Here is a 13578-nt window from a genome sequence, read left to right as displayed (position 1 = left end):
TGTAGCTTTCCAAAATCAGACCCCATATCCTTCTGATCTTAATTCTGACTACTCCCTGCAGCCGCCCTCCCTGCTTCTGCACTCTCTCCCATGCTGGCCTCCAGTTGTGTGTTCTGAAGACCTGTAAGTGTCCTGGGCTCTTCTGCCTCCATGCCTTTGCTTATATTATTCCTTCGACCTCAAATGCCCTTCCCTCTTTTCCCTCTCCGCTTGCCAAGAGCCTCACAATTTTTAGGTCCAGTTAAAGACCATTCCTCTGAGAAGTCTTTACTGATCTTCTGAACAAGAATTTTCTGTTGGTTTTCTGACCGTATGGTTCTTACTTGGAATCTCTAACAGCACAGAGAATGGACTCTGGAATTAAATGCTCTGGTTTAAATTCCATCCCCACCATTCACTGGCTGGATGACTATGGACAAGTTATTTGAGCTCTGAATTATCTGTAAAATGGTGATAATAACAGAACCTCTCTCATGGTAAGGGTGTAAAGTGTTTGGTTAGTACCTGATACATGGCAACACCAATGCGATTACTCTTATTAAAGTGTACTATTTTTATTTTTTGTGTGTATAGTCTACATTTGTCTGATTAAAATGTAACTTCCTTAGAAGCAATGGTTGGCAAGGTAAATATTTTAGGCTTTCCAGGCCACATATGGTCTCTGTCTCATATCTGTCTTTCTTTTCCTTTTTAAAAAAACCTTTTAAATATGTGAAAACCACTCTTAGCTGGGGCTACACAAATACAGCTCACAGGCCATATTTGGCAAAGGGTGTAGTTTGCTGAACCCTGACATTTTAATAACTTCCCAAATCATAGCACAGTAATTTATACAAAGAAGGCACTAGATAAATATTTGGTGACATAAATTAATAAAATAATTCATGGAAAACATGCTTAAGTGCTAACTGGCTCTCACTATAAGGGTTGGTCAGAAATGTTTTATTCATTAGTATCAATCCTAATGCATTTACACTACTTAAGTGGTGTGACATGAAACAGCACAGGGCAGAACCAGTTATGCACATCATTCAGGAATCACTCCAAACACATTTGCTTAAATAACTCAGATGAATGCAATTAACCTCTGTTTCAGTCTGTATAGGGGGCCCTGGCCCATGGGCACCCTCAGTCATATAGACCATATTTCCCAAATTGGAAAAGGAGTCTTCCCTGTAACTTATTTTGTTCTGATGGATCAGAGAATGATCTGGGCAACCAAGGAATATTCTGGAGCCCTACACTCACCTGTTCTGCCCACTGCCGTCTTCTGAGCAGACAATTCACCAGAGACACAGCTGATGGTAACTTGATAAAGACGTCCAGGGATTAAGTCTTTAAATTGGGTTTCTGTAACTTGGGGTGCTAATGTTCTGGATTCTTTGATAGTCCCTTGGTGAAACAGGGTAATGTTGTAGGAATCCACATTTCCAGAAGGTCTTTGCCACTTGACTTTTAGAGAGGTCAAAGTGCCATCATTTGTCACCTTTAGATTTGAGACTTCCATGGGGGCTAAATAGGGAGGAAGGAAAGGACGCTTTAACTCAGGATATTGTACCTGTCTTATTATGGCCAAATTTTGACCTGCATTTTAATCCCTGCAAGCCACACTCCCTGCTCAGAAGGAAACAACAACTTCACGAGCAAAAAGAATACTGCAAAATCAAAGAAAGGCTATCTGGCCAGTGGAAAGAGCATAAACATGGGAGTCAGGAGCCTGGATTCTGGCTCAGACTTGGCCATTAGTCAGATGGGCAACCCTGGATAGCTCTATCTCACTGAGCCTAGGGATCCTTACTGGCAAATGAGGTCTTGGAAAGCTCAAAGAAATCTGTCATCTGCCTAATTTCTTCCCATCTTTATGTATTTAATAATAGCAAGTACATAATAAATAGATTGGTCAACTCATTGGCCATCACAAAATTTTGCATCCTAAAAATATTTTATTTTTCATATAAAATGATGATAAAGTTACAGCTCAAGAATTGTGTCATTCTTTCTTTTTTTTTTTTTAAGATTTTATTTATTTGACAGAGAGAGAATGAGAGAGAGAGCACATGAGAGGAGGGAGGGTCAGAGGGAGAAGCAGACTCCCTGCTGAGTAGGGAGCCCGATGCGGGACTCGATCCAGGGACTCCAGGATCATGACCTGAGCCGAAGGCAGTTGCCCAACCAACTGAGCCACCCAGGTGCCCGAGTGTCATTATTTAATCAAAGGAAAATGATTACAAAAGAAAGAAACTTCAGTGAATATTTTTTCTACCTCTTGGCTATGTTGTAATTTTGGGCTTCACTAACAGCAAAATAAAAATTAATGCTTCATTTTAAAAATGGGCACAGCATACTGCTTTGCATAGGCCAGTGAGAAGTGTAATTTGCTCTTGCTATACATAAATAATTCTTCAGATGTGAGGTACTTTTTAAAAAAAGATTTTATTTTTCAGCAATCTCTATACCCAACATGGGGCTTAAACTCACAACCCTGAGATCAAGAGTTGCATGCTCCATCATCTGAGCCATCCAGGCGCCCCAACATATATGGTACATTTTTGTTGGAAATAGCTACACATCTTTGAGGTGTGATATGAAGATATGTAAATGTACAGGTGCCCCCAAATATCTTTCCCATCAATCTCTTGTAGCTCCAAGAGCCCCCTGCGCCAGGGTAATTTCTAAGGCACCACATACCTAAAAGTTTCTCTTAAAATCAGATAGCTTACTGAGAGAGGGAATTTATTAACACATTAGACCCATCAGAAGCATTAGAATGTACTAGAATTTAAGTTCCATAGGGCAAAGACTTGGGCCTTCTTGGGCACTGTTATATCCACAATGCCTAGCATACAGTTTATACTCAACAGATACTGAATGAATGAATGAATGAATGAATGAATGTGTACATGAATTATTCATTGAAATTTAGCACAGATTAATTTATCCAGCTATGTTAGGCTATGAGAACAACTCCTGTAGTATTGGGTCTCAGGACATGTTTTGTTGGGTACAGGGTTTAAGAAATGGCTGTTTCACAGGACCAGGTCTTTGATTAGCACTGAGAAAAGTTATCTTGGCTCATTGTGAGTGATGTCACAAAGGCAGTGGATGCTCATTTAAGAGAAGGAAGTAAGGGGGAGCCTGGGTGGCTCAGTCGTTAAGCGCCTGCCTTCGGCTCTGGTCATGATCCCAGGGTTCTGGGATCGAGCCCCGCATTGGGCGCCCTGCTCGGTGGGAAGCCTGCTTCTCCCTCTCCCACTCCCGCTGCTTGTGTTCCCTCTCTCACTGTGTCTCTCTCTGTCAAATAAATAAACAAAATCTTAAAAAAAAAAAAAAGAGAGCAGGAAGTAGGAATCCCTATCAAAGAGGTCAGAATACTAAAAAGATAAGCTGAGACTGTATCAGTGGTTAACTTCGCTACTTCAGGCTGGTCTAAAATTTAGAATACAAGGGAGTCCCTCTTTCTCTGAATAGAAAAGTGGGTACATCTTAAGGGCCTTCTGTAACATGCAAATTTCAATTTGTCTCATATTATCATTATTCAAATAATTTAATAAGCCATGGTTATTAAACATTTCCTTGCTGTGAGCTTTATTTTTGTTCAGCTAGTTAGTGGAACTTACTTGTCCTGGCCGGTTTCCATCTGTAGTTTTGCAGCCCTGCAGCCTCGGTCACAATGGTAAGGTTATAGAGGTGTCCAGGTGTCAGTCCGTGAAAACTGAAGGAAGTAGCATGTTTGTCCACGACACTGCCATGAACTAGGACGTCTTTATCCATCAGCAGTAGCTGGTATCTTTCTACATTCCCAGAGCCATGGGACCAGGAAAGCAGGAGAGAATTGGTTTTTGCTGAAATATTGATATCTTTCACTGCGGATGGCACTAGGAAAAGAAAATGCATTTCCAAAGGGTCATTTATAATTTCCTTAGAGGAGACATAGACATGTTTAATTTGAAATCACACATTCATGTATGCTTCTCTGTACATCTAATTTGTGTAATAAGTAATGGCTACAGCACTCTTGAAATTTCACTGGATTCTGAATTAATGCTCTTTTCAAAGTCCACACCTAAAGCTGCATCATAGTTTACCTGTCTCTCTCCCCCACTTAATAGGTACTAAGGTAATTTTTGCCCATGAAGTATGATGTGGCAGAGCAGCAAAGAGACAATAAAGGGAAGAACAATGGAAGACGAAAAACAGAAAGCAAATTATAGCAATAGATCAGGAGAGAAAATGAGAGGAGAGAGCATGACCAGAAGGACAGTACTTCCTGGAAGGAGGTGAAGTGTGTCATTGGTATCGGAATGGGCGGGTGCAAGCAAAAACTTGTTCCAGATGTAGGGATATTTAGGAAACATCATGACTTGATGTTATGAGGAGAGTATACAAAGGAGGAAAACACTTAAACGTAAGTTTTATGGCACAAACTCAGAAATGGAGGCAGAAAATGCTGTTGCCTAAGATTTGAGTTAGGAAGGCCATTAGGAAACATCTACTTCATTTTGGAGAAAATTCCAGTCCCAGAGAAGTCCCAGAACTTGTTCAAAATCACCTAGCAAGCTAGCAGCACAGTCATATTTTCTTACTTTTAGTCTAGTCTTCCCACTTACTGCATAACATTTGTCTATCTGTCTATCAACTTACCTATCTGTCATCTTTGGTCTGGGGGCATTCTTACTTCTATCTCTTCAATTTTAATGTAGTTCCAAAAGGAGCCTAAACGATTAAATACTCAACTATCTGTAAGCAGGTCTTACCTGTTGATCCATTGGTATAAATTGTAAGGGAACGTTTCTCTCCAGAAATAGCTGTGATGGCAATATTGTATTTATTACCAGCAGTGAGGTTAAAAAATGTATGTTCATTCCATGAAGTACTTTCTTGAATTTGGGTCTCCTGTATCTTTTGGTTATTGTCAAACAATTGGATCTCATACCAGGTGACTTTTCCAGAAGAAGGAGTCCACCAAACATGCAAGCTGGTTGAAGTAGTCTTCTCTTTACTGACTTCAAACTTAGCAGGAGGTAAAGGATCTGCAAGGCAAAAATCCAAAAAGAGAACACGGCTTAAAGATTTTTGCAAATACATGTTAGTTTGCCGGAACCCAGATTCATTTTCCTTAAAAACTTTAAGAACCTGCTGCCCATGAAACAAATCGGTATTTTACTCCACTTTTAAACTTACCATTTCATTTAAAAAAGAAATCCACTTAGCTACTAGTCATATAAACTTCTTTTTCTAATAAAACTTTTTTGTTAAGACAGCTCTGAGCTTAGAATTCCAAGTAAGGTTATATTTTCGTTGGCTTGCAAGTTTAGCACTTTTCACACACTGACAAACATCCAGGCTAGGCCTGGATAAATACCAAAAATCTCAACAGAAAATACAGATATTAAGAAATAATACTGAAATTTGTACTGAACATTTTCTTTTTTAGGTTGTGGATTTGGGGGGTTAAGAACACATAACTTTAGGTTGTTTTTAAATATCAGAAAACCACCAAAGATAGAGACTTGATTATGAGCCTAGCCTAGGTTTGCTCGTCAGAATGAATTCTCCCAACAGGTGGGATTCCTTGTGTCCTTAGATTTTCTCAACCTGAGTTCCAGGACATTTTGGAGCTGCTGAAGCTTCCAGAGAGGGTGTAAGGGGTTGGTCCTGCTCCCAGATGTTCACTTAGTTTCAACTCTCATGGGTAAGTTTGACGAGTCCCATTTCCCATTTCCCATGTATTGAATCTTCATTGTGGAACTTGAAATAGGATGAGCAGCATGTTCCTGGGTTAGGAACTAAGTCAATAGTGTTTAGGGATCAGCCATTCTATGATGCAGTGGGACCATCAGAGAAATAAGTCTCTCCCTATCCTGAATGCAGGGAAGGGCAACATTGAGAGACATTTACAGATGAGTAATTTTCAGAAATCCAACCTGGTTCTTGATCTAGAAAGTCGGACCAAGATATTGGAGGCTACAACTCAAAGCCAGGTCAGATGTTTTCATGGCACGGCTATAGAGATCCAGTTCTTATCTACATCTTGGTAAATTATATTTTGCTCACAAAATAACTTCAGATTATAGAATCTTCTTAGAATAGTATATGTTTTAAGAGGGTGCTTGCTTGTGACTAACATTAATAAAAATAAGAACAACATGATCTTATTCTGTATTAAAAAGACTTGTATGGCCAGAGAGCTCCTGAGACTATTTGCAGGTCACCTAGAGACACCATCCAGAAGCTAAACACAACCTATGGTCAATCTAATTTTTTGTGTGTGTGTTTAATGCTGTGACTTAAATGAGTACATCATCCTGCAAAAAGCACAAGACAAGCCACGTAGCATTTTGTAATACAAGAACTAATAATAATATAAATGTCAGCAGACAAGGAAGCCAAGACAGCAGTAACTCAGAGAGCCCAAAGCGCAAGGTGTGTGGTCTACACCCTAGTACAGCAGAGGTTCACAGGCAGAGCATAGGCTCTGCAGTCTGACAGCCTGGGGCTGAGTCCGGCTCTCTGGCTCCGTAGCTGTGTACTTTGGGCAATTCCTTAACCTCTCTGTGCTGCTGCTGTCTCATCTCTGCAATGCAGATAATAATACTATCTATTCGGCAAGATATTTATGAAGATTACATTGTTTTATCTAGAGCACTTAGAACAGTGCCCGGCACAGAGCAAGTGTTCAATGTTAGCTACTGTTGTTGTTATTATTTCTGTAAACAGGAGGAGGTCCTGTCACGGAAGCAGGCAAATGTCGTGGCAGAGAGCGTGGGCTTTGGGGTTAGACAGAACTAAGTTCAAATCCTCGGCTCCGTCATGGGCCAGTCACGAGACTTTGGACAAGTTACTCAAGCTATCTAAGCCTCCACTTTCCCATCTGTCTGGGGAGTATCATATAATCATACCTATATTCTCGGATGATTTGAGGAGGTGTAGAGCAGATTTACCTGGCATAGAATGGGCACTCAGTAATAGAAACTTATGCTGTCTACTTGATCACAAAAAAAAGCTTCCTCTGAATCACCGACAAAATGGAGGCAGAAGTGGAATACAATTTTTTTAAAGCTAAACGAATAGCCTTAATTGCCTTCTTCATTAAAAGAAAACACAAAAACTTGATAAAATCTTATCAGTTTATTCCCATGACCTAACTTTCTAACCATTAAGATAAAATAAAAAATTCCCAAGATGATTCTCATTTATAGGTTCTTGCGGAAAAACAGTAGTTTTTTTTTTTTTTCTGGCAATATTATCTAAATTTTCTATCCTACATCATAGTCTGTAATTAAGGACATCATAATAAAAAGAAAGAACATAATTTCCCCTTACAGAAAGTCTTTTTTGTTGCCTGGCGGGAATAAGGCACTTCACTACCATGAGATTCTAGTAGCCACCGAAACCCAAGAACAACCTTGTCATAGCCAATCGAGATGACACATTTTTGCTGAAGAGGCATTTTAAGGACAAGGATGGGAGGGACAGCTGCTTTCCAGCGAGAGCTCCAACGAGATCAATACTGTCATCGATGTCTACAAGCCAGATAAAGGTTAAAGAAAATAATGGTATGGTCAGTATAATCTAAACCACATATAATTTGCAAAATATAAGCTACAGAAAATGAATTTTAAGGTTGCGTGCATAGAGAGTGAAGTTCAGAAATGTAGACTTTATCTAATCTCTCCGAGCCAGAAAACAAAACAGTCAATCCTTTGTACATCCGCTAGAACAAAGGAACAATGAGACTGGGAAGTGCCTGGGCTGCGAGAACCTGCACTGGAAACAAACACTTCAAACCCCATTTATACTGCGATAAAGTTCTGTGCTGGCCCTTGGCCACCGCTGCTACCCATGCTGCAGAAGTTACAGGGTTTTCACACGTCTTTGCAATGTAAGCCCGAGGAAAACTCTGCTGTGTTAAAAGAAAGTCTCCGATATTTTCTTAGAAATAAATTAGGTACGGGCGCCTGGGTGGCTCAGTTGGTTAAGCGACTGCCTTCGGCTCAGGTCATGATCCTGGAGTCCCGGGATCGAGTCCCGCATCCGGCTCCCTGCTCAGCAGGGAGTCTGCTTCTCCCTCTCCCACTCCCCCCTCTTGTGCTCTTTCTCTCTCTCACTCTCTCTCAAATAAATAAATAAAATCTTAAAAAAAAAAAATTAGGTACTTCCAAAAGGGGTGCTGATTTCATGTATATATACAAATGAATTTCATCTGTATCTATATCTATATGAATGCAAGAGAGAGGGATTTCTAATGCTGTTTCAAAATGTAGTTATATGTATGTAATCTTTTGATCGTATGACAGATGGCACGTAATTGGAAAACCCTACTTGACTTATGTAATTCATGCCGATGGCTGCAGATGTCAACGCACACAGGCGCATTTATAGCCTTTCTGGTTTTTCCATGTATCACTCTCATATATATAGTAGCTAGTGAAGTTTGATGAACTACGAGAACTGTGGAAAGCCATAAATCAATGATTTAATCTCAATCAATTTAATCAATCTTAATCTCAGTCAATGTATCAAAATGTATCATTAGCCATAAATTTGAGACATCTGTTTGTACCTCTCAGTTTCAGACAGACCTGGATTATGGAATGCCAAATGTAAAGTTCTGTGATATTCATCTTCTATATTTCAATGAATCTACCAGTATCAGAAAGCCTGAAAATTTCATAAAGTGGTCTTGATGTCAACCTAATTTTTCTGTTCTTTGAGGAAAAGATGAAGGTTAGCTAAATTTTTGAACCAAAATGAATTCTTATTTGTTTCTCTTTTTTAAAAATGGGACTTAGAAAGAAGGAGAAATTCATATATATAAAATGCAAGTAACAAGTAATACCTGCTTAAAATTTTTTTTTGTATGGCTACTAACACATTATTATTTATTGATATAGGAATTTCCAGTGTTTAGAATTTGAAATGATAATATTTATTTTGGAAATAAATTGAACCTTTTAACAGGATTGCAGGCCATCCACGGGTTAGTGCCAAAAGCTCTTCTCCAAGTCATGATAGCATCACAATATATCTGTGTAGGATCTGATAGTTTACAATGTGCTTTCTCAGTTGGAATAGGCGGTCAGAGATGTGAAGTGACTCATTTAGGTCACGTACGTAACAAGTAGTATAGCTGAGATTCTAACACCTGGCTGCAAGTTCCTTCTATTACACCTTAGCTGTCCCAGGATGGGTGATGTCTTGAATGCATGCTCAGTGTAATAACAAAACACTCAAACCAGATGTCCTTGGAAAATAATAGGTAAATTTACAGAATTTTCGTTTGATGGTTAGACTATCGTAGCAGAGATAAAATGAGTAACAACACTAATCACACCTAAATCTAATTCTGTGGCTGTGAAAGTTACTCTGATTTTTTTTTTTAATCATTTTTCATGATTCTTCCTTTTTGTTTCCCTAATCTGACTGCCTTTACCTGGGATCCCATTGCCTTATGTTTTAGCTGCTCCCAGAATTTTCTGGGTGTCTTCCTTATTTTCTCCCTTTTCTGTACTGTTGCCAAATAACCTCTTTGTATATCCTCCCCATCACCATCCTCGTCCTTCTTATAGCACCAAGATCTTTCCGTGAGATGAAGTCTAAGTTTCTCCGTAGGCACTCAGGGTCGCCTCAAATAGGATATTACTCCCTACCCACACACACATCTTATCTTTCACCACTAACTCTAGGCCAACAGATCTACCTTTTTAGTAATGACAGGGCCTATTTCTGTATCTCTACGGAAACTGGGATACTATTCTAGTTAAAAGCAGGGAGGCTAGGAGACCGGAAGCTGCATTTATGTAGCACTCTACATAAAATGGAATGAACATCAACTATTCATACCAAACAACTGGGAAATCAAAGTAAGCATGGAGCAAAAGTCACAAACAGGTTTGCTTTTGGGTTTTTTTTGTTTGCTTGTTTTGTTTTGTTTTTTGGTGCATGTTTTGAAAATGAGAAGGAGAACAAAATGAAAAAGCAATTGCTCACAATCCACAGTTAATTAAGTACATTTATAGAGGTGTAATTTTCTTTTACTTGGTGATTGTTGCTGTTTGACTACAGTTGGCTTCCTGACTTATTTTAAGATGATACACTCTATTGTTCTCTATTCATCAGAGTAACATGCATTTATCAACTTTTACACTAGATAGGAAGTTCAAGTAGTAACGGACTTTCCAAGTTTTAATATCCTCAAAAGGGAAATTAAAGCAGGTTTCACAGTTATCTGCATCATCATTCACAGCTGTGTAGGGTGCCCTGTTACTTTGAGGGTCATCATATTTGGCCCTGGGTACGTAAGTGGTAGATGCTCCTCTGAGAGTCTACAGGCTACTCAGGCACTTAAGATATATGTGGAAAAGGCAAACAAAAGGTGGACTATCAGGGAGGCTGACTTTGATGTCAGACTAGACGTGGGTCCAAATCCCATCACTGTCACTTAGAGTCGTGCCTAAGCAAGTTGTTGAAGCTCCTTGCTGCTCAGTTTCCTCATCCGTAAAGGAGCACAGCACCTCCTACACAGAGTTGTAAGTGTTAAGAGGGAACGGAGGTAGATGTTAAGTGCCGCCTTAGTACCTGGTGAGCTCTCAGTAAATGGCAGTTGGTATTAACGCTGCTGTTGTTCTTGCTGTTCCGAGTAACACAGGCCAGCAACAGTGCTAAGGTGCAAATGGAGAATGAGATCCAGTGGCTAAGGTTTCAGAGGTTGGCTTCACGAAGGACAGGAATTTGAGCAAGTTTGGAAGGTCAAAGTGGGAGTTAGAAATCAGAGAGAAGAAGGGGTGTTACAGAGTGAGAAGCAGGTGAAGAAGCTAAAGCACTTCTAGTGAGCATTAGAGGGGCCTGTCAGCCCTGACAACCGACGGAGGCTTTAACCCCGCCATCCCCAGGATATCCTTCAGCAGCCCCACTCCAATTCTTCCATATTAACGAGTGAGGCTTTCTCAATATTATCTAAAGTGCTACATAAATGCCGCAGAAAGAGAAGTCCCCTGGCCTCTCCTTCCAATCAGATTTTGACCCAGAAAGCCCCTCCTATGTAGAAATTCATGACCTAGCACTTGATGTGTGCTTCTAAACTTTATTGTTAATGTTAGGTATATAGTGATATTGTGATTATGTGAAAGATAATTCTTACCTTTCCGAAATGCATATTGAAGTATGTACAAATGGAATCAAATGATGGCTTGGATTGCATCAAAATGATACGGGATGGGGGAGAGGGTGGAGGAACAGATGAAATAAGATTGGCTATCAGTTGGTTACAGTTAAAGGTAGGTGACGAGTACATGGTAGTTAATTATACTATTCTGTTTACTTTTTTATGTGTTTGAGATTTTCCACATAAAAGGAAGGAAAGCAAAACCAAAACCAAAAATTCCTGGCAATCTATATGCAAAACTATCATGTTAACTTTATTTGCATATTATGTGTTTAGGGGCATATATTCATCTTCATTGATATACATTCATACAGATAGAATGGGCTTGATTTCTCCTACAAAATCAGAAAGGCATCAGTGTTATCCTTTATCCCCTAGGGGAATTCCAGCAAATTGATGTCTGGAAATGGAAGGTGAAAAAATTACTCTTTGTTCTTCTCTTATTCAGTCTGGACAAATAAGATTTTATGTCTTTCTTGCCAACCTGTAGAATGCCATGCCCACCAACAGAAGTCAGACTGATGGAAGAAGCTTCCCAAGCACTCAAAAGATCAAGTTCAGAGAACTAGGTTGGTTCATTCCATATTCATAGCTCAGCTTGACCTTAGAATTCCTGAAACAAGTAGACGGCCAATGGCTGATTGCTAAATACTGAAATCATCACCAAAAGTTCCACACAATTGAAAATCAATAGCTGCTTATAATTTCTTCACTCTGAAACACATTTAATCATTATTCCATCCTCGTGTAGGCTAAGTATACATAGATTTAAGGTATTTTGTAATATATTTTTTCTTCTTTAAAAGTTGACTTGAAAAATAGTAACAAAATATCACACGGTAATTTGAAAGAACTAATACCAACTTAAAAATTATATCCTTTCTGCAGAGTAGTGGAAAGAATTGGAGCTAAGTCAGAAACCCAGGATTCAAGTCCTGGTTCAATTATATACTAGCTGCGTGATTTGTGATTAGTTAATTCTCATGAATATCAATCTTATCTCCAACCTGAAAGTAATAATAGTAAACTTAACTATGCACATGGTATGTGACAAACACTATTCTAGAATTTATGTATGACCCAAATAAAAATCTCAAAATGGCCCTATGAAGTAGGCATTATATTTATTATCATCCCCATTTTATAAATTAGGAAACAGGCCTGGAGAGGTTAGTAACTTGCTTGAGGCAACTTGGCTAGTGAGTGATGGAGGAGGCTGCTTCTAGAACCAAGCTCTCGATCTTTATGCAACCTGCCCCTTCACAATACTCCCTAAAAATAAAATTAAACAATATATGGTCAATATAATATATATTTTATACTCTTACCTACTAAGTAAAGTAGGTGGAAGTATTTTAGATACTATAAAAGCACAAGACAAATATTAGAGTATAGTTTCTTCCTGGTTAAGATAATATTCTTCGGTATTATAGATTTAGCCATGCATAAAGAAGAATGCTACCAGAATCTTAATGCCAATGAATAATAGAAAAACCATGTCAATAGCTCTTAAACTTCATTGTGCATTGATTCACTGTGATATTTGTTTAAAATCAGATATCCCAGCCTCCACTTCTTCTAAATTCATTACATGTGGGGTAGAAGCCAATAATATATGCTTTTATTAAGATATTTTGCCAAAGATTTTGATGCAAGTAGCTTACAGACATTATTGGGAAGTAGTGGCTTATGTTTAAAGTTCTGTAAGTGTATGGGCTCAACTGTGTCCCTCTAAAATTCATATATTGAAGCCCTCAACCCCCAGTACCTCAGAATGGGACTGTATTTGGAGATAAGGCCTTTAAAGAGGGAATGAAGTTAAACTGACATTTTTAGGGTGGGCCTTAACCCAACATGACTGGTGTCCTTCTAGAACACAGACAGCATAGACAGGGGGATGAGCATGTGAGGATATAGCAAAAAGGCAGCCACCTGCAAGCCAATTAGAGAATCCACAGGAAAAAAGCTGCTGATGCCTTGCTCTGGGACTTCTAGCCTCCAGAATTGTGAGAAAATAAATTTCTGTTATTTAAGTCACTTGGTCTGGTATTTTGTCATGGAAGCCCTAGTAAACTAATACAATAAGTAACATTTTGAAGTGTAAATAAGAGCTGATATGGTGACTTGGTAATTAATGCTCCTAAAGTGTTTTTTTTTTTTTTTTTAATTAAAGACGAAGGAATTAGCCATATTAAAAGAGCTCATTTTTTTCACCCTTTGTTCTAGGCTGATTATTAAGTGGCTGAAACTGACTAACAAGAAGGCATATGCTATTAAGATAGTCTTCCCATAAGTGAAGTTCTTTACTACCAGACTACTTCCCTGGGTTCTATAACTTACCTATAACCCAAGGAGAATAGATCATATTCTTAGAATACATACATCCTCCCACTGAAATGTTCACTTTATTCATT

General features: G+C 38.9%; 1 protein-coding gene across 1 annotated transcript in view; it reads right to left on the bottom strand.

Annotated features, from left to right (window-relative positions):
* The window catches only part of PTPRB (protein tyrosine phosphatase receptor type B), a 111137-nt gene that overhangs the window by 64783 nt on the left and 32776 nt on the right, over positions 1-13578 (bottom strand). The window contains exons 5-7 of the mRNA XM_021678592.1: positions 4755-5030; positions 3618-3875; positions 1249-1512 (exon numbers count right to left, since the gene is read on the bottom strand). Of these exons, the coding sequence (XP_021534267.1) occupies positions 1249-1512; positions 3618-3875; positions 4755-5030 (798 nt within the window). The remainder of the gene's footprint in view (positions 1-1248; positions 1513-3617; positions 3876-4754; positions 5031-13578) is intronic.

The sequence above is a fragment of the Neomonachus schauinslandi genome, chromosome 5 (assembly GCF_002201575.2).
Source record: "Neomonachus schauinslandi chromosome 5, ASM220157v2, whole genome shotgun sequence".
Lineage (NCBI taxonomy): Eukaryota > Metazoa > Chordata > Mammalia > Carnivora > Phocidae > Neomonachus > Neomonachus schauinslandi.
This window is presented reverse-complemented; position numbering and strand designations above follow the sequence as displayed.